General features: G+C 41.2%; 1 protein-coding gene across 1 annotated transcript; it reads left to right on the forward strand.

Annotated features, from left to right (window-relative positions):
- Positions 1-1,117: 1,117 nt before the first annotated feature.
- LOC103778705 (chromodomain-helicase-DNA-binding protein 1-like) lies at positions 1,118-20,840 on the forward strand (the record flags this gene model as incomplete). Its single annotated transcript, XM_008946307.1, has 12 exons — positions 1,118-1,343; positions 5,818-5,918; positions 6,171-6,349; positions 6,829-6,956; positions 7,040-7,256; positions 7,850-7,939; positions 8,783-8,973; positions 10,062-10,250; positions 10,422-10,584; positions 11,896-12,048; positions 12,339-12,410; positions 20,586-20,840. Coding segments are annotated over 12 exons (1,964 nt in total), but the record flags the coding sequence as incomplete, so codon positions are not given.
- Positions 20,841-22,231: the final 1,391 nt, after the last annotated feature.

Raw genomic sequence — 22,231 nt, forward strand, 5'->3', positions numbered from 1 at the left:
TTGAACATGAGCCAGCAATGTGTCCTTTCAGCCAAGAAGGCTAATGGTATCCTGGGCTGCATAAGGCAAAGTGTTGCCAGCAGTTCAAGGGAGGTTCTCCTTCCCCTCTACTCAGTACTGCTGAGGCCACATCTGGTATGGCGTGCTGTATGCAGTATTGGGTTCCCCAGTACAAGAGACCGATGGCACTATTGGAGACAATCCAATGAAGGCCCATGAAGATGATGAACAAACTGGAGCATCTCTCCTATGAGCAGAAGCTCAGACAGCTGGGATGAAGAAGAGGCGGCTTGGGAAGGGGATATCATTAATGTGTATAAATACCCGAAGGGAGAATGTAAAGAAGACAGAGCCAGGCTCATTTCAGCAGTGCCCAGTGATAGGACAAGAGGCAATGGGCACAAACTGGAACACAGGAAGTTCTTTTTGAACATCAGGAAAGACCTTTTTTTCCTGTGAAGGTAGTGGAGCACTAGAACAGGTTGTCCAAAGAGATGGTGGAGTTTCTCTCCTTGGAGATATTCAAAAACTGTCTGGATGTGTTCCTGGGTAACTGGCTCTAGGTGACCTTGTTTGAGCATGGGGGTTGGACCAGATAGCCTCTAGCAGTCCTGTCCAACCTCAGACATTCTTTGATACTGTGAATTAGATTTATAGCATCTATTCCTTATTTGTAGTATCTATTCTATCTATAATCCAATATATTTGATTTATATCTTCAAGTCTCAAGCCTGATTAAGTACGATGTCAAATATTTGTTATATTCTCAGATGAAAAGGATATCTCAAAGATAGCAGCAAACCACATTAATGGAGCATTCTCAGGGGATCATTAGAAAAACTAGGAATGCTAAGAAAATTATTTTGAGATGAGATACTATAGGTTAGATGCAGAGTTTTTTTGGTTGTTTATTTGAATTTCATTGGTATACTTGTATTAATATAGCTATATCATAACTCTTCAAATAAGAGGAGTGACATAAGAGTTTTATATAACCATGTAACTTGACTAATTATATCTACAAGCATTGTAAATTGCTTTCTGAAGTATGTTTTTTACTGGTTAATTTATGGCAGTGCACACTTAATCAAGCCTTATGGTGTGGTTTCTTTATCAGCCACTGGTGCTGCAACCACCATCTATGCAGTTGAGGCAGATGGTGACCCAAATACCGGGTTTGAAAAGTCAAAGGAGCTAGGAGAAGTACAGTATCTAATTAAATGGAAAGGTTGGTCACACATCCATAATACTTGGGAAACTGAGGAAACACTGAAGCAACAAAACGTTAAAGGAATGAAGAAACTAGATAACTATAAGAAAAAGCATCAGGAAACAAAACGCTGGTAAGTATTTTTATAACTACTTCCATGTTGCATACTTTTTGTAACAATGTAGATGTTTTATTGTGTTTCTGTGAGTTCTATTGCCTCTTTGTAAAGGCATAGTTTCAAATGCCTATACAACAGGAAGATAAAAGCACTGAAGTTGAAGCTTCACTAACACCTTATCCTGTAAGACTATCAGCATATCAACTTGACTTGGGCAAGTGAAAATACCCACACATGTTGTAAAATCATGCCTTTAAGGAAGCAGCTTTTGCACCTAGATTTTAATGTGTCTGCTATAAATGAATTTTTAATAAGATGAGTGGTGGGTTTTCTGGCCTTGTTTTAAATCTTTCCTTTTACTAATTTTGTCATTGATTTTATTTTGATCAGAGTTCTTCAGGGATTTCTGCAGACACTAAAATTAAAAAAAGAGAAATGGTTAAACAGTTAAACCACTCAAAACATTACAACATTTAATTTTATAGAATCATAGAATGGTTGGGGTTGGAAGGAACCTTAAAGATCATCTAGTTCCAACCCCTCTGCCATGGGCAGGGACACCTCCCACTAGACAAGGTTGTGCAAGGCCCCATCCAACCTGGTTTTGAACACCTCCTCCTGTGATGGAGCATCCACAACTTTCCTGGGCAACCTGTTTCAGTGCCTCACCACCCTCAGAGTGAAGACCTTCTTTACATCTAATCTAACTCTACCCTCTTCCAGTTTGAATACGTCACCCCTTGTCATATCACTATAAGTCCTTATAAAAAGTCCCTCACCAGCTTTCCTGTAGGCCCCTTCAGGTACTAGAAGGCCACCATAAGGTCTCTCCCCAGGGCCTTCTCATTTCTAGACTGAACAACCCCAACTCTCTCAGGCTGTCCTCATAGGAGAGGTGTTCCCTCCCTCTGATCATCTTTGTGGCCCTCCTCTGGACCTGCTCCAACAGGTCCATGTCCTTCTTGTGTTGGGGGCTTGTTTTGCCAATGGCTAGGCCTAACAGGAATGACACAGACAGCAGGAAGTGGATTGTATGAGTATAGAAAGGACAATCCATGGACAGTTGCTGGGGGTACAAAAAAAAAAAAATCAATCAGTTCACAAGCAATTGACATTACCCCCAACAAAGACATCATCCAACCAACAATAGGCAGAACAAACAAACAACCAACCAACCAAGGCCTCCCATAGATGGAATAGGAAACAGCCAGATCAAGGAGCTAAATAGATAAGGTAAAGGTAGCCACAGGATCAGCTCTCACCCTCCCAGCCCATGTTTACAAAGGTCCAAGCTGACCAGGGCTCAGTTCCAGGGAGAGTCAAGAGGTCCTTCCTCAACCAAGAAACTCTGTGAAGTACATCCACATCACAGACAGACACCCCTCCCTTCCTGCAAGTGGTCCCAGCTTTTATCCCCAAGCGGGACACCTGACCTTTGGTTACTTAATGCAGGACACCTGGGGCTCATTTCCCTTATGGCTCTCCCTGCAGGGCTGGCCGCACCCTGGGGGAAGCTAAAAGGTAAGCTCACCCCCTCTTTGTGAAGGACTGTGGGAATCATCCATATGTCAACCTTAATTTGGGGGCTTGGGGTTCAAACCCTAGCATTTCAGGGCTCCAGATCTGAATGCAGTACTCCAGGTGAGGTCTCACGAGGGTGGAGTAGAGGGGGAGAATCACCTCCCTCAACCTGCTGGCCACGCTGCTTTGGATGCAGCCCAGGATATGGTTGGGGCTTTCTGGGCTGCACTTGCACATTGTTGGCTTACGTTGAGGTTTTCATCTACTAGCACCCCCAAGTCTTTCTTCTCAGGACTGCTCTCAATCCATACTCCGCCCAGCCTGTATTTGTGCTTGGGATTGCCCCAACCCTGGTGCAGGACTTTGTACTTGGCCTTATTGAACTTCATGAGGTTGGCATGGGCCCACCTCTCAAGCCTGTTCACGTTCCTCTGGATAGTATCCCTTCCCTCCAGCATATTGACTGCACCACACAGCTTGGTGTTGTCTGCAAAGTTGCTTGAGGGTGCCCTCATTTCCACTGTCCACATCACCAACGAAAATGTTAAACAGCACTAGTCCTAGTACTGATCCTTGAGGAATTCCATGCCTCATTGGTCTCCGCTTGGACATGGAGCCATTGAACGAAATTCTTTGAGTGCGGTCATCCAGCCGATTCTTGGTCCATCCATCAAATCCATGTCTCTCCAACTTAGAGACCAGGATGTTGTGCAGGACAGTGTTGAATGCTTTGTATGAGTCCAGGTAGGTGACGTCAGTTGCTCTTATCCACCAATGCTGTAACTCCATCATAAAAGCCCACCAAATTTGTCAGGCTGAAATGCTGGGGTCTGAACCCTGAGCCCCCAAATGAAGGTTGACATATAGGTGATTCCCACAGCCCTTCATATAGAGGTGGTGAGTTTGCCTTATAGCTTCCCCCCAGGGTGCGGCCGGCCCTGCAGGGAGAGCCATAAGGGAAATGAGCCCCAGGGGTCCCGCAATGAGTCAACAAAGGTCAGGTGTCTGCTTGGGGATAAAAGCTGGGACCACTTGCAGGGAGTCAGGAGTGTCTGCTCTGTGGAGTGCACTCCATGGAGCTTCCTGGTTCAGGGAAGACCTCCTGACCCTCCCTGGAGCTGGGCCCCAGTCTGCTTAAGACCTTTGTGAGTGCGGGCTGATCGGGTGAGAGTCACTATGTGGTCACCTTTCTCTTATGTGTTCAGCTTGCTGGTCTGGCTGTTTCCCGTGCCAACTGTGGGCAACCTCGGGTCTCTGTTTATGCCACCTGTTATGGGCTGAGTTACGTCCTTTGTGAGATTGTTGGGGGTAGCGTCAATTATGTACCAGCTGATTGATCTGTTTGTACCCCCAGCGATCATTCTTGCAATGTCCTTCTTGTCTACAACACAATCTGTGTATTGGTTCATCTTCCTGCTGGTGGTATCATTTTTGTTGGGCCTGGTCATTGGTAAAACACAGGCATGATCTGCCCTTGATGAAGCCCTGATGGTTGCTACCAGTCACCTCTGTGTGGTGTGCTCTAGCAGAGCCTTCGGGAGGATCTGCTCCGTAATCTTGCCATGTGCAGAGGTGAGACTGAGTAGTCTGTAGTTGCTTGGGTCTTCTTTTTTTTCCCTTTTTGAAAAATGGGGGTTATGTTTCCCCTTTTCCAGTCAGTGGGAACTTCAGCAGACTGACAGGACTTCTCAAATATGATGGAAAGCGGCTTAGTTACTTTATCCGCCAGTTCCTTTGTGACCCACAGATGGACCTGGCTGGGTCCCATGGATTTGTACATCCTCGGGTTCTTTAGATGGTCTCGAACCTGATCTTCACTTAGAGTGGGCGGATCTGCCTTCTCCCAGTCCCTGCCTTTGCCTTCTGCAAATTGGGTGGTGTGGCTGGAGCCCTTGACAGTGAAGACTGAGGCAAAGAAGCTGTTGAGTACATCAGCCTTCTCCATATCCCTTGTGACCAGGTCTCCTGTTTCCTTCCAGAGAGGGCCCACATCTCCTCTAGCCTTCCTTTTATCATTGACATACCTGTAGAAATGTTTCTTGTTACCCTTGATGTCCCTGGCCCAATTCAATTCTATCTGGGCTTTGGCTTTCCTAACCTGATCCCTGGCTGCTCGGACAACTTCTTTGCATTCCTCCCAGGCCGCCTGTCCTTGGTTTCACTCTCTGTAGACTCTCTTTTTGCTTCTAAGTATGTCCAGGAATTCCTTGTTCATCCACACAGGCCTCCTGGCATTTTTGCCTGTTTGGAGGATGTGGTCCTTAAATATTGACCAGCTTTCTTGGACCCCTCCAGGGCTTTATCCCATGGTTCTCTACCAAGCAGATCCCTGAAGAGGTTCAGGTCTGCTCCCCTGAAGTCCAGGGTAGTGAGCTTGCTGCGCACCCTCCTTGTTGCCCTAAGGATCTTGAATTCCACCATTTTGTGGTCACTGCAGCCAAGGCTGCACTTGAGCTTCACATTAGCCACCAGCCCCTCCTTGTTGGCTCAAAATTCTGTTAAAGCCTCAGAATGAAGAAGCAAAAAAAATCCTTATGTTTTAGTGCTATGTTTTGGTATTCTATTTTATTGCTATGTTTAATATCATCTGTAAATAGTGGTTGGAGTTTTAGTGACACCTACTCTTAATATAGTTTCTTATAGTGAGCCATCAGTGCTGTTCTGTGAAAATATCATGTGAAGTGCACTACTCATTGTTTAGAACAGATATTGTAAATGATATGCATGACTAGTACAAGCTGGAACTGATATTAATGTCTCTTGATAAGTTTTCTCAGTCATCAGTGATGAGGTACTTATGCCAGATGGAACACTTTTATAGTAGGAATTTCAGAGTTGTAGCTTCTTCAGAGAAGCTCTCTAAGCAGCATTCCTATGGTGCTTACATTCAGAGCTTTAAAATTGCCAAATTTTCTTAATTTTAGAACTATGCAATGTACTAAGTCCTGCAAATATATTCCCATTTCAGGTTGAGAAATGCTTCTCCGGAAGACGTGGAATATTATAACTGCCAGCAGGAACTTACAGATGATTTACATAAACAGTATCAAATAGTGGAAAGGATAATTGGTACGTGACAAACTTCCAGATGGAAAACAGCACTGAGAATATTACAAGCTTATTGCTTGCATGTTGAATTTAGTTAAGAAATTTACCTTATTAATATCCCTAATAGCTTAAGGCAAAGTCTGTAATGAAGAGAAAAGTTGTTATACTGTCTTTGCTGTGAAACTAGTTCATGGCGTCTTCTCACCTAAAATGAACGCTTTATAAAATACAGAAGGAAAATATTGATCTGGTATATCTGATGTGTTTCTGCAGCTCACTCAAATCAGAAATCGGCAGCTGGTTATCCAGATTACTATTGCAAATGGCAGGGTCTGCCTTACTCAGAATGTAGCTGGGAAGACGGTGCTCTCATTGCCAAAAAATTTCAAGCATGTATTGATGAGTATTTTAGCAGAAATCAATCCAAGACCACTCCATTTAAGGACTGCAAGGTGAGTGTGTAATTTCAATGGATTTATGCAGTTGCAATGCTAAGAAAAAAATGACGTATTTTACGCATTCAAAAATAAGATGCATATTATAAAATATTTTTGAATGTTTTCCAGGAGAGTAATAATGATAGCTGTATTTATATATGTAGCAAGTACCACTTAAAAATAGCCTTTTGTAGATATTTGTTCCCTTGTTATTTTATTGCCATTCAAAGATGGAATTGTTTAGTACTTTAATTTGTTTTAAAATTAACCTTTGTGAATGAGTTCATGTCACTTCTGTTGTGGAATTTAGGTCAGCAGTCAAACTAATTTTAGATTGCAAATTGGTTCATATTGTTATATGGTCTAGTTGTCTGTGATGAATAAAGATTAGACTTGATGACCAAACTGATTCCTATTGCTACTTTGTTTCTATAAGAAGATATTTTGGTAACTTCACTTAGTAGCAGGACTGATGCTCAATTTGGTTTTGACAGATTCTAAAACAGAGGCCAAGATTTGTTGCACTAAAGAAGCAACCATCTTATATTGGAGGAAATGAGAGTTTAGAGTTAAGAGATTATCAGTTAAATGGTCTGAACTGGCTTGCGCACTCATGGTGCAAGTAAGTATAATCTTAAATTAGTCCTGCAGGTTTTAGTTGGAAATCATTTATACATTTATTTATTTATTTTTTGTTTTTTTTAGAGGGAATAGTTGTATTCTTGCAGATGAAATGGGTCTGGGTAAAACAATACAAACAATTTCTTTTCTGAACTACCTGTTTCACGAACATCAACTATATGGGCCTTTCTTGCTAGTCGTGCCACTTTCTACCTTGACATCTTGGCAAAGAGAGATTCAAACTTGGGCTCCTCAGATGAATGCTGTGGTTTACTTAGGAGATATAACTAGCAGAAATATGGTGAGTATTTCTTTGTATCATTGAAAAAAATTAGTGATAAAACTCACTTCATGTTCCTGTCTTATGCTAATCTCCAGTATTTTGGTTAGGAATGAGCAAATATTTAAACATTGTATGTGTTCAAAATGAAAATTAAAAGGGTAAATTTTGATCCAATATAAATGTATGTGAAAGATTTAATTCCTGCTTAATAATAAAAAGGATTAAAAATGAAACCTTGTATTTGAAAATAAATTATTTTGTCATGGGATTATTTAGTTGCATAAAATAAATATTTAAACCAGACAGACATAATCTTAATTTGTTTTCTGAAAGGAGGAATGTAAGTAAACTTTTGTAAACTTTTTTTTTTCCCCCCATTAAAGTTTAAAAAAAAAACCCCACAAAACAAAAATCCACAAAAACCCAACAAACCCTCCCACCACTGCTTAATAACTTGGAAAAAAACCCCCAAACCTTAACATTTTATGTTCCTTTTTCATGGTCAGATTCTCATATATCACTTAATATCTATGTTGCTGTAGTACCTGAAGTCATCCTGATCAATAAGACCATTTTTCTCTAGCTTATAGTTGACTTGATTCTTCTTGTAGATAAGAACTCATGAATGGATGCATCCACAGACCAAGCGATTAAAATTTAATATACTTCTAACAACTTATGAAATTTTGCTGAAGGATAAGGTAATCACACTTACTTTTTCAAGGAGCTAAAATATTTTGTAGAACGTAAAACTCCTTTCGAGTTGGCATGTATTTGGGTTTCTGGGCCATTAAATGGGTGGGGAATATGACAGTGAAGTTCTCTTTAAGCACTTTTAGATTTTATGTATGTATGGTGAGGCTTTCTGCATCCTCCCTTCCCCTCCATATTGAGTGGGTAAATTTTTTTTTTTTTTTTTTTTTCTTCAGTTTGCTTGAGCTTCACATTACTGTAGTAATTTCTTTGCATGTCAAAATCTCAACTTTCCTGTTAGACCATTATCCAGGAACTGAAAAAACAAACCAGCTCCTGGCCCCAAACACTTGTGATTCACAACTCTGAAATCCCATGTTTTATCTTTGTATTTGTGTGTGCAGTATTATGTATTTGTATATTATTATTTTCTTCGTGATGGTAGCACATTGGGTTATTGTTAATCCTAACAGCATATGAAAATTTTAATTTAACAATTTCTGCTTGTTGACTTTCTATGTCATTTGTTTGTACGTGCTGGAAAGTAGAGTCAGTAGTGGAGTATTGGGTTTTTTTTTGGTCAATTGAAAATTTATAGATTAGCTTTTTGCCTTTTGTCCTCCTCCTCCAAGTATAAACTTGTTTTATACTTTCCTTTTAAACCTACAAAGCCTGCATAGCCTTTTGTTGAATCTAGCAAGCATAAAAACCATAATTAATAATAAAAACACATAGGTGTCCATTTGTTATTAAAATAAAAAGAGTGATGGTGTATATATAACCTCATGTAAAATGTCAGAAATTGCATAATATATTAACTTGTATAATGTCTTTCCCCCAATTTCTTTAAGTCATTCCTTGGTGGTCTGAATTGGGTATTTATAGGAGTTGATGAAGCTCATCGTTTAAAAAATGATGATTCCCTTCTATACAAGACTTTAATAGACTTTAAGTCTAATTATCGTCTTCTTATTACTGGAACCCCTCTGCAAAACTCCCTCAAAGAGCTTTGGTCTTTGCTGCACTTCATCATGCCAGAAAAGTAAGGAATGTGTGGGTTTGTTTTTTTTTTTTTTTTTTTTTTTTTTTTTTTTTTTTATCAAGTTTCTTACGGTGAAATAACGTAGCAATTGGAGGATCAACAGAGATAAAGAATTGCATTGTGAAATCGTTTAAATATTTTATATAAAATAGTTGCACATATTTTTCACATCGATAAATTGTTTTGGTAGCAGTTGTCACTTTTTCTGTTTTAGCAGTCACAAAAAAGATAGATTGATGTAGGCTCAGAACCCCTAAAAGATGCTTCATCTTAATCTAAAAGGAAAATCACATGGATTTACTCTAGGGAAATAGAATGGGGCTGAGGATGTCTTCTATGTTAGTACCATGAATGAAAACAAGGTTGTAGTACAATGCCCAATATCCAGTAGTTCAGTCAGGCAGCCAGTTTGCCTTTATGGTTTGCATAGAATAGGTTTGCTGTTTTGACATTATTCTATACTGACCTCTGTTTATATCTGGGATAAATAAGAGCACGTGTTCCTTTTGGATATCTTGTAAATACAAAGTACTGTAGCTCAAATTAGTTTCAGAGCTATGCATTGCATTGATTTCTTCAGAACCTCACAAGCAAAGCCACTAAGGTTGTTGTCTGGCATCTATTCTTCATTTGATCACAAAGTCCATTCTCTTAATCTGTTAGCACATACCAGAGGATAATCAAATTTCAGCTAGTCCGTGCAACTGTGAAAGATATGTGAAGCAGTCTGTTCTCTTGCACTTCCTCCAGCTACACAGCTATTTTTTCATGCCGCTCTTGAGAAATATATTGGAATTTCTGCAACCTTCTACCTGAATTTCCATACAGAGAAGTAAAATGTTTGGTTTTCACTGGAGAAATTGAAATTCAGTAGTTTGGTTTGAATTTTCATTCTGCAAAATTTCCATTCTCCTATTTACAGACAATACTTGGGATTTCTTGTGAGATAAAAATTCAGAAACTTATTGAAATAGAGGGGAGGGGGGAAGAAGTCCATATGTGTTTGTACGCATGTGGTATATTTATGGTCTTTGTGTGTCTGTGTTCATGGTATGTCACTATTTTACATTTATTCTTTTATGTTGAAGGTTTTCTTCCTGGGAAGATTTTGAAGAGGAGCATGGCAAAGGGAGAGAGTTTGGTTATGCAAGTCTTCATAAAGAACTTGAACCATTTCTACTCAGAAGAGTTAAAAAAGATGTAGAAAAGTCTTTACCTGCTAAGGTTGAACAAATTTTGAGGATGGAAATGAGTGCATTGCAGAAGCAATATTACAAGTAAGTAATGACACTTTTTAATTACTGCTATTTTAATGACATATCTGTATGAAAATTTCTGAAGTGTAATAGTTCTCATAATGCAATTTGAACTGATGTTTTAAGAGCTTACATCCTTTGTATTTCCACGAATGGTTAGGAATTACTTCCATTGCACATTCTGTATCATAGGTGGATTTTAACCAGGAATTATAAAGCCCTGAGTAAAGGTTCAAAAGGCAGTACCTCAGGCTTTTTGAATATCATGATGGAACTCAAGAAGTGTTGTAACCATTGCTACCTTATTAAACCACCAGATGATAACGAGTTCTATAATAAACAGGAGGCCTTACAGGTAATACCTTTTTTCTTTTTTTTTTTTTTAAATTGTTTTTACATCTCTAATATGGACACAGTAATTTTGTAGTGTTGTGGAAATGTCTTAGTTCTTATTAAAATATTTTAAAAACAAATTCTCTGTTAAATGTGCATCCTGGCTTTTACAGGTAAGTGAATTGATTAATTTTTTTGTTTCTTAACTAGAACTGAATAATAGAGAGAGCAATACTGAATAAAATATCCCTGGCTTGAATTATGATCAAAATAAAAAAGAAATAGTTTGAAATGGTCTGTGTATTTTCAGACTTTCACCACAAAGGTTAAATAATCTCTGTACTAAAACTGTCGAGAACCACAGCAACCAATAAAAGGGCTGTTATAACTGATGCAGTTTATAACAACATAAATGTTTCTAAAGATCAGGGTTATTTTTCTGTAAGCTTTAAAGTTCATAATTTAAATACTTTCCCAAAACTACTAGATTGAAATTACAAGATGTCACTGCACAAGCTATTTTATATTATAAAGTGCTTATCAAAGCTAAAGGATGTTTCATTTGCAACTTGGCACACTAACAACATTTATAATTAAACCCATTAGAACTGTTTAGCCATTATTGCTTATAATTGCATACTTTGTAACAGTTATTTTCTTGGCTCATCTGAATAAGCTTTGTTAGCTCTAATTATGAATGATACAGCCTTCTAATTTCTGGCATAAAGAATAAAAGCCCCAACTCAAATTTTTTTTTATTCCCCAAAATTCTATCCTGAGCCTCTTCAGCTAAAGAGGCCTAATGTTTTGAACATTAAATTTGGCATGCAATTTTGGCTTAACATTTTAATCTATCTAAAGCCTGTTGACCTCTACAAACAAGATTCCTCTCACTTCTATCTTGCTTGAGAAACTTGACTGATTAGGCATTGTTTAAAAATACTTAAGGGATCAAGTAACAATATTAAAAAGACAGAAAGTGAGGAGCAAGTAGCACTAAGGTAATGGGGTAGTCTCTTTGTTGTTGTTATTTGGTAGAAAAGAACTTGAGTCTACATTGTAACTGCTCTAACTCATAGCACAGTATACTTAATGTTTTAATCAAATGTTAAGGTGCTGTTTTATGAGCCAGATGTATTTATTTGAAAAACATGCTAGTCAGGACTCCTGTTGATTTCAGTTAGAATGCTTAATGCTTTTATAAGTAGTTTTTACAAGATCAGAACTGGCTTAAATACTGTTGAAGTTTCACATTGTTAATGAATGTCTATCTGCAGTGTGTATTCCTGTTGAGGTGAACTTATTTTGCAATACGTGTTTTCTTGTCTTGTAGCATTTAATACGTAGCAGCGGGAAACTAATCCTTCTTGACAAGCTACTGATTCGTCTACGAGAACGTGGAAACAGAGTACTGATTTTCTCTCAGATGGTGAGAATGCTAGACATCCTAGCAGAGTATTTGAAGTATCGTCAGTTTCCCTTTCAGGTAAGAATTTTGCTGGTAGTAGCCAAGAAGCCTTGATGTTTTCCACTTTATCTTAAGAAAAGTGTCCTTTCTGTAGAAAGATTAATGAAAGTTTAATTTTATCTATATGAAAAGATTGGCAATTACTATATGCTAAATAGTATTTTGAGATGAAACTGATGAATTAGAAAAATGAAGTGTTACGTTGCTCTTATCTCCCCTTCCAATTGTTTTGGCAATTGAGAATTCAAGTTGCTCCAATTAGAATATATTAGGAGCTTCTTTCTGACTGTATTATTTAATCTTTTTAGAGACTTGATGGATCAATAAAAGGGGAATTGAGGAAACAAGCACTGGATCATTTTAATGCAGAAGGATCAGAGGTATGGTATTAGTGAGTGAGGGTTTTTCTATCTATTCAGCTTTATTTTTTCCCCCCCTAATAAATATAACAAATATTACACAAAAAAATGAAGATAAAGTGAGGGATGTATGATGTCGAAATTCCGTTCTTATTGCCTAGGCTATAAGGTTTACAACTCTTAACAAACAAAAAAACCAACCCACGTCCAAAAAAAAAACCCTCAAACACCAAAAAACCCCAAACAAACCCCAAAGAGTAGGTTAAATAGGAAACACAGAATTTATGAAACTGATGTTTAATATAAGTACATAGTTATATTTTTAGATTTTTGTCAGTGCTCTTTATCAAAGTAATTTTAAGTACTGTATAAAAAATGAAGAATTAAATTTATTATTACTAGGTTAATTTGGTTTAGTTAGATTTCCTACTATGGAAGCCATTCCATGCCTTTGATAATCTTAGGTCTTTTGTCCTACACTGACATGGTTTTTCAGTAATAGAGACATAGCATTTGTCAGTTGCTTTTGTTTCTGCTATGGTTGAGGAGGAAGGACAATTTCATAACAAACTTCAAATATGTGTTAAATACAGAAGTTAGTTCTGTTTTCATGTCTATACTAGAAATTTATTGCCTTTCTAGAATCCTTGTAGTTGTACAGTACAATTCTTAAGATGAGGGGGGGATCCAAACTTCACATGGCATTCAAGAATGGAGGCAAACTATGGAGTTGTGCAGCCATAAAATTGTTTCCTGTTTTATTCTCTATTCTTTTCCTAATAATCAATGAAACTTCATACTACTTTTTTTTTCCCTATTACTGTTCTAAGGTATTCATGGAAATATCTCACAGCTCCAAGGACTCATTCCTGAGCAGTAATGGCTTGCTATTACCTTTTGCTGTATTTAAAACTCAAATTTATTTCCTATTTCACTTTAATATTTTTTTTATTGCCTGCCTCATAAGATGCTTCTGTAGTCCTTTGTAGTTGTCCCTGAATAACTCCATATCATCTATGAAATTTTTCACCTAATTGTTCATTTTCATTTTCATATTGTTTATGAATATGTTGAAGAGCATTGATCCTGGCAGAACACTTGAGTTTTCTTAACAAAATAACAGAGGGACTTGGGCCCACATGAGGCTTTAACAAGGGGTTTTGCTTGGGTTTTGTTGTTTTGTTTTGTTTTTTTCCCCAAGCAGCTTTTGCTCATCTTCTAGGATGTTGCTTCCTTTAAACCATGGAGAAGTCGGTAACTGTTCACAAGAGAAATTGATATCAGTTAGCTTTATACTTATACTGGGCCTGACTGGGCTGGAGTTAATTGTCTTCACAGCAGCTTGTATGGTGCTATGTTTTAGACTTGCGACAAAAAGAACGCTAATAACACACCAGTGTGTTAGGTGTTACTGAACAGTGTTTGTATAGTGTTAAGGCCTTCTCTGTTTTCTCACTCTGCCCCCTCTGAATATATTGGAGGGTGCACAAGAGGTTGAGAGGGAACACAACCAGGCTGATGACCCAAACTTACCAAAGAGAGAGTCCATGCCATATAACATCATGCTCAGCAATAAAAAGGGAGAAGGTTTAGGGAGGTTAGCCATCTTTTGCTTGGGAACTGGCTGGCCATTGGCCCTACTCACGGGAGGTGGTGAGTGCATTACTTGTTTTGTTTCCTTTCTCTCTCCTTCCACTTCTTCTTTGCTTATTAAACAATTTTTATCTTGACCCCCACATTCCTTGCTTTTAGTCTTCCTTTTGTCTTCCCCTTGTCCTACTGGGGGTGTGGGGGAGAAATGATCAAATGTCTGCGTGGTGCTTAGTTGCCTATCTGGGTTAACCCACAACATGGTGATTGAACAGGCTTTAAACTAGAATTGATGGGGGAAGGGGATACCAACAGGAAAGTTGAGGGTAAGCCAAGCATTGACATAGCAGTATGAAAAACAAACAGGATGAACTGGAAGTGCTGGTCACCTCCCAGCGCTACAATATCATTGGTATTAGTGAGTGGTGGAATGAGTCTCTTCTGTTGACTATTTGCCCAACATAGAATGATAGTATCATTAACAGGCAGACCAGCAGCCAACCTCCTCCCTCTGCTACCACATCACACAGCAGAGATCCAAAGTGCCAGACAACCAGAGGGAGGAGCAAATCAATGCACTCACTCACTGCAAAGGATGTGCAGAAGGGAGCAAGCTGGCCAAGGAACCATGCTGCAGGAGATTGAATCAGCCAGATTATGAGTCCAATTATGTAGCAGTTTCCCAGAGAGAGACTTATGATCTTGCCCCACTATCCTGGGAGCTCCCCTTGCTATGAATAGGCAGGGGAGACCTTTCAAGAACCAGAATCCCCACACTGCAAGCAGAGTCAGTTCTTACAGAGGTGGCTTCTTGCCCCACCTCCAAGTTAATGTGGAAGGTGGGGGCACCTGGTGGTGATCTCCTCATCAGTTCCCACCCAAGGCTGGCCAGACCCTGGGTGAAAACCAATCAGGAGGGTCTTTCTTGCCTGGTTGTGGACATCATCCATATGCCAACCCTCATTCAGGGCTGGGGGTTTAAACCCCAGCACTTCAGAGTTCCACGATTGGCGTGCTGGGATGGAGGGCCACAGACTGTTCTAGAGGGATAGGCAGGGCAGGCAAGGTGGAGGAGTTGCATTATTCATGAGGGAGAGGTTTGGCTGTACCGCCCTTACAGTTAGTGATGATGTGGTTGAGAGCCTCTCAGGGAGGATTAGGGAGATGGCAGATATTGTAGTGGGTGTCTACTACTAATTGCCCATCCAGAATGTAAGTGTTGATGAGTTATTATCTAGGCAATTAGGAGAAATTTCTGGATTGGTAGTCCTTGTCCTTATGGGAGACTTCAACTTGCCAGGCATCAACTGAGAATATCATACTGAGATGAGCAGGTCTGGGAAAATCCTGAAGTATGTTGAAGGTAACTTCTTGTCACAGGTACTCAGTGAGCCATCTAGGAAAGGTGCCCTCCTAGACTTGCTATTTGTTAATAGAGAAGGGCTCATGAGAAATGTGATGGTAAGTGGCAGTCTTGGTCACAGTGGTCATGAAATGGTTAAATTCAAAAGTTACAGTGTAATAAGAAAAAAAGGGCAGCAGAGTTGCTACCCTGGACTTCAGGAGAGAAAATGCTACTCAGGGAACTATTTAGCAGAGTCCCCTGGGAATGTGCTTTTGAGGGCTTAAGAGTCCATGAGTGCTGGTCAGTCTTTAAGAACCACTTTTTAGAAGCACAGGAGCAGGCAGCTCCACTGTGTCGCAAGTCAAGCAAGTGGGGCAGAAGACCAGCTTGGCTGAACAAGGAGCTCCTCTTAGAGCTCAAGAGATAAAAGAAATGGTATGATCTCTGGAAATGGTCAGGCTTTGCAGGAAGATTACAGAGCTGTGGTTGGTATATGCAGGGAGAAGACATGAAAGACCAACGCTTAACTAGAGTTGAAACTGGCCAGTGTTGTGTGTGAGAGAAAGAAGGGCTTTTTTAAGTATGCTAATAGCAAGAGGAGGCCTAAAGAAAATGTTGGACTGATACTTGTTGAAGATGGTCACCTGACTAATAGGGATGAAGAAAAAGTAAATTCATTCAATGCTTATTTTTGCCTCGGTCTTTATTAACGGTGATAGACCGTGGACTGCCTGGTTCCCTGAGTCAGAGGACCACAAGTGTGGGAAGAGTGACTTTCCATTTGTGGGCACTGAAATTGTCAGGGACCAGCTGTATGAGCTGAATGTTCAGAAGTCCATGGGGCCTGATGGGATTCATCCCAGAGTACTGAAGGAGCTGGCAGATGTTATGGCAGGACCCATCTTAATCACCTAGCAAAGGTCTTGAGAGTCTGAGGAGGTCCCTGCTGACCAGAAGCTAGCCAATGGTATTCCCATCAACAAAAAGGGCATGAGGGAAGATCCAGGGAACTACAGACTTGTTAGCCTAACCGCAATTCCTCAAAAAATTATGGAGAAGATCACACTGGGTTCTATTGGAAGACATTTAAAGAGCAATGCGAGCATCAGGCACAGTCAACGTGGATTCGCAAAGGGAAAGTCCTGTTTAACCAATCTGATCTCTTTTGACAATAAGATCACCTGCCTGGTTTGAGTGCTGGGGTTAAACCCCCAGTCCTGAATGAGGGTTGGCATATGGATGATGTCCACAACCAGGCAAGAAAGACCCTCCTGATTTGTTTTCACCCAGGATCTGGCCAGCCTTGGGTGGGAACTGATGAGGAGATCACCACCAGGTGCCCCCCACCTTCCACATTAACTTGGAGGTGGGGCAAGAAGCCACCTCTATTAAGAACTGACTCTGCTTGCAGTGGGGTTGTGAGGCATCTTTGTATAGTGTATGGGTTGTGTGGGGATTCTGGCTCTTGAAAGGGCTCCCTGACTCTTCATAGCAAGTGGAGTTCCTGGGGCAGCAGAGTAAGATCATGAATTTTTATCTGAGACTTATGGCTTGGCTGATTCTATCTCCCATGTACTGGTTCCTTGGCCAGCCTGCTCCTGTCTTCACGTCCTTTGTGTTAATGGGTTAGTGCATTGACTTGTTCCTTCCTCTGGTTGTCTGGCACTTTGGACCTCTGCTGTGTGAGGTGGTGGTGGTGGTGGGGAGGAGTTTGGCTGCTGGTCTGCCTGCTAATGATAATATCATTCCATGTTGGGGAACTGGTTAGCAGAAGACAAGTGGATGAAGGGAAGGTGGTGGATGGAGTTTTCCTGGATTTTAGTAAGGCTTTTGATACTGTTCCTCACAGCATCCTTCTGGACAAGTTGTCAAACTGTTGGATGAGCAGGTTCATGGTGTGCTGAGTGAAGAACCGCCTGTAGGGTAGTTCTTCAAAGTGTTGTAGTGAGTGGGGCTACATCTGGTTGGCTACTGGTCACCAGAGGAGGATTGGATGATCAACTCTAGGTCTGCTCCCTACTAAGATTTTTATGTCCTCTTTCAACAAAATTAATGATTTGCTTACTTTGTTGCATAGAAAATATTAATGTATTATTTTACTCTCACATAGTAGAAAGACTGTCTTTGCAAGTATATTATCAGTCTTTCTAGGTGTCCAGAGGAGAAATAGTGGCTGAAATATAACTTGGAGAAGAAAGAAACTAAATAAAGAAAATACTAAATGGAGGGTGCAGAATATATTATTCATCTTCCTAGGTTATTTATCATTGAGTAGCTTGCAGCACAAGACTGATTGTGTCACCTACAGTGTGAAATTATTTCTATCTTTATTGAAGATAACTCATTTGGACAAACAGGGGCAGAAAAGCAAGCAGCAGCAGCAATCAGAATTGTTTTATATGCTGATTTCTATCCCCTCTGACCCATCTTTGGTGTTTCTGCCCATGAGGAAATGATCTGAAATGTTGCTCATTTTTGTCTGAAAGTTTAGCCAGTCACCAGTGGTGTTCCTTAGGGCTCAACTCTAGGGCAAATTCTGTTCAATATTTTTATCAATGATCTGGAAGGAAGAATTGAATGCACCATTAGCAAGTTTGCTGATGATACCAAACTGGGATGTGCTGTTGACTCTCTTGAGGGACAAGAGGCCTTGCATAGGGATCTGGATAGGTTAGAATTGGGCAGTCATCCATGGCATGAAATTTAATGAGAACAAATGCTGAATCCTGTGTCATGATGAGATCCGGAGAAAAGATGCATACTCCATAGGGGTTTACAGTTGAATCTCTTTTTATTGCAAAGTAATCCAGCCTTTTATAGTAGACAAGAGACAGCCTCCCGAACCCCATAGGTTAACAAGCCTGTTCACACGCCTAAGTTGAGCCACAGATTGGGAAAAATCACCGTCCATCCGCTCTGCCAGGCTTTATGTAACTCATAGAATTGTTGTACTTTTCCTTGCCAATGTTTTTCATTTTTGTCCGGGCGAGCCGCCAACAGAAGCCCCTATCTTCTAAATGTTTTGGTATTCTCCTGCTTCAAGGCCATTTCAGGGACTTTCTCGGGCCTACGAGAAACTAAGGCCTGTACTGATTGTTCATGCTAAGCAAAATGTATCACCCTGCTCTGCAAGTCACGATTCCATAATTCCCTTTTCTTTGGACAATCAGTACCCTATCAATGCTTCTATTTTTCTAGCCCGCCTTTACAAAGGTCTAACTTGACCAGGGCCCAGTTCCAGGGAGAGTCAGGAGGGTCCTTCCCCAATTAGGAAACTCTGTAAAGCGCATCCTCTTCACAGATAGACACTCCTCCCTTCCTGCAAGTGGTCCTAGTCTTTATCCCCAAACGGGACATCTGACCTCTGGTCACTTAATGCGAGACACCTGAGGCCCATTTACCTTATGGCTTTCCCTGCATGGTTGGCCACACCCTGGAGGAAAGCAAAAGGCAAATTCACCACCTCTCTTAGCATCTTAAGCATGGCATATCGAATTGCATCTACATTTCCTAATAAGCTGCTATGTGCTGCTGATGTAGCATTTGTCTGTTTTGTCCGTGCCATCCACTGCAGGGCCCTTTGCAGCAGAGACACGAGACATGGCAATATCACTAACACAGCCACAAAACTAACAATGCAGCTTCTATCAAAGTTAGCAATCATTCTGATAGTTCCCTATTTAGCTCTATATAGTTAACCTTATTACACCCAACACACAACTGGTTATAAATCTTATTCAAATACAGTTCCGAAGTATTATTGTATCAAATAATATATTCCTGGCAATATTGCAAACAATATGGACAACAAACTGGGCACAGGTTAGTGCTTGCTGTGGTCTGATTAATATATCAAAGGAATTCACACACACACCGCCACAGCCCAAAAGCTGGCTGCCAGGTCATCCTGACTGTGCAGCTGTTAATTTTCCCTTGAGATTGTTGCAATTAAGCCTTGCTATCTTTTGCTTTCAGTTCCTAGTTTATCTACTAACAACTCTACTTGTTTTTGCCTAAGTTCTTAGTTAGGCGCTTTGAACGTTCTTATCAACAGTTTCCCACGATACCAAAGCCTTCAAGTTTTGTGTGCTGCTCCTCAGTCTGCACCTTGTCTCCGATCCCCACAACCTCCCTTTTTTCTTTTATGTACTTGTACAGCTAATACTTGGGCAACCGCTCGATGAATCAATTTGTTCACACACTGAATTAAACTTGAAATACAGAGCACCATGCACACAAAAATCAACAGACACCCCAAGCCTAGCTTGTTAAGCTTCTGTGTCCAAGCATCCAGTTCTGCAAACCAGTTACCAAAACAGTCCCAAGAATTGTCCACCTGCAGCCCTTGCATTCCGTCTCTCAGTCCCTGAATACTTCAGTGGACTGATTTCAAGCGATCAGATTAATTGATTGATGGCACCGAAAAAGCAAATTGTGGTGTGTCCTTTGGACTTGAGGGTATTGTAAAACAAACGAACGAACAAAAACCTAGTCTTCTAAGTCCACCACTATAATGTCCAGTCTTGGGGGGCCATCGCAGGAGAATGCAGTAGTGGCTGCAGAGAACCGATGTCCTCTAAAACCTCACAGTTTGTGCACACAGTTCTTTCTATTTTGATTGCCGGACGGTGTACTGCATTCCAGTTAAAATCACGCTGGCAATGAGGCCCTTTTCAGAAGAAAACACAGCGGTCCTTTTCACTGTGGGTCCCGGCTCAGTCTGGTTATCACAGGGAATGCTTGTAACATTTCAACACCCCCATCGGCTGGCCCTTTTTTGCAAACAGGCGCCCCTCCGGCCGATCAGGCTCTTATTCTGGGTCAGGTTCCCAGGGGTCCTTTTCTGGGCCCCTCCCCACGGCACCGACCCATTCTTCCTTACGACTTTACTGAGATTCTACACCCCCCACGGCATCAACCAGTTCCTCCTTAAGAGTTTGCTGAGACTTTATCAGAGAAGCAGCAGACTGAGTCAAGGGAGGATTCTAAGACATTTGTGTAGTAGGAATCTCCCTTAAACTCAGCAGTTCTTAAAGAAATATGTTTTTTCAGCACTTCAAAGACAGTTTGCCAGAGACTTAAAAAGGCAATGATCATCCTGTTGTTTTGGGTGGACCAGTCTCATAAAACAGCTCACAAATCACTCCATGTTTTGGGCTTAAAAACGTTAGTGGTATTGAAATCAGGGTCTTGGTTACAGTCTCACAATAAAAGTCTCTTTAGACTGTTTTCGTCTAAAGGGCAATTATGCTTCTTGTCAGAGATTTTGCTACCGAATACGCGAGTCTAACCTGTCATTCGGTGGATGTAAGTCTGTCTCCTTCTCGGGATCTCTGGACCCTGGGTCGAAAGGGTATTCCTTGCCCCTGCTCTCCGAAGCTTTGGCTGTCAGCACTGCAGCAGCACCTGTAACCCCCTGCCTGCTTCTCATCCTCCGATGGACAGGGAGGAACAGCAGGGCTGGCCGAGAAGGGGTTCGTACTTTAAGCCTTTTTACCATCAGCTTTAAATCATAGTCTTTCCATGTAGTAGCTAAGTCCACAGCCACTGTCCAAGTCTCTGGTTTAAAAGCTAACTCAGGGTCAGGAGCATAATCTTGTATCCGGCACCATCCTAAGTTTCTTTATGGTGCCTTCGTCGCATTTCACCCTTCTCTTAGAGAGTATATGTAGCAGGATCTTTACAACCCCTCTTTCCTCCTGCCTTCCTTGCTGCAAACGCAGCAGTCACGGCCCCCTTCACCAGGTCCGCAACCATTGCCACCTGTGACTGCATTTGTGCTCTAGCCACCCGACTAATCATCTCGTCCACCTCAGCGTCTCGTGGCAACGTTGCTAGGATCTGTCTAGTTTGCCTGTTCGGATTTTTATCGGCTAATACTTTAAACATTTGCTGTTTCATACTTTCTGTTAAATCCTTGTTACCCATTAAAGCTTCCCAAAGACGATCTATGAAATGGCCATACTCCTCATTAGGGCCCTGTTTGACAGCTGTGAAGGACGGTGCTTTACTCTCATTGGGAACTGTATAAATTGCCTGATGTGCTAGCTGGGAAGACAGTTGCCACACTTCTGGAGGGTAAAGTGCCTGTACTGTTCCCATAGCATAATTACCTTTGCCTATAAGCATATCCGGATTAATCCCATCTAGTGGATCCCCTGTCTGTCGTGGCTTCTGACAATCTGCTTCCCACAATAAAAGCTGCTATGGGGGCCCCATTCTGCTTCCCACAATAAAAGCTGCGATGAGGTCGACAACAGCCTGCTCAGATTTCGACAATCACGTGGAATCATTTGCTCTGCTGTAAAAATATATGTTAATATGTGTCTAACCGCCTCAGATCGAGTCCCATATTGTGTAACTGCATTTTTTGCCTGTTGTAATAATTTCCAATCATGAGGGCGCCATTCCTACACGCCCATAATCTCATTTGTTATCACCGGACAGGCTATCGCACCTGCAGCATGCCAATTCCCTTCTATTATTGCATCCCTTATGCATCCTGACCACCGCATTCTGACCCCCAAGGATCCCTGACCACCCCTTAACACTCCCTCAGCCCCTTTTGGCGCGTAGAGAAGGGGCTTTTCCCAATCTTCTCCCGCTTGCAAACGCCGATCAACGTCACGGGCTGTCTCGTGGACACGGGCTGTCTTACAGTTGGGAGAAGGTGATCTCAGTGGCTCCGGTGGTGCTGATGGTTTCGTAGGACTGGAAAGACCTGGGTCTCTCGTTGTCAACTTCTTTAGGTGCAGCATCACATCCTCCAGCATGTCCTCAATCGCCGTCAATGTTGCTGCTCGCCCTTCCTCTGGATAGACCACCCCGCTGCTGCCGGAGCTGCCAGAGGATGATGAGGTTGTCGGCATGGCTTCTGGGGATCGGCAGCGTGGCCCTTCCTTTGGAA

The sequence above is a fragment of the Merops nubicus genome, unplaced genomic scaffold, assembly GCF_000691845.1.
Source record: "Merops nubicus isolate BGI_N331 unplaced genomic scaffold, ASM69184v1 scaffold628, whole genome shotgun sequence".
NCBI lineage: Eukaryota > Metazoa > Chordata > Aves > Coraciiformes > Meropidae > Merops > Merops nubicus.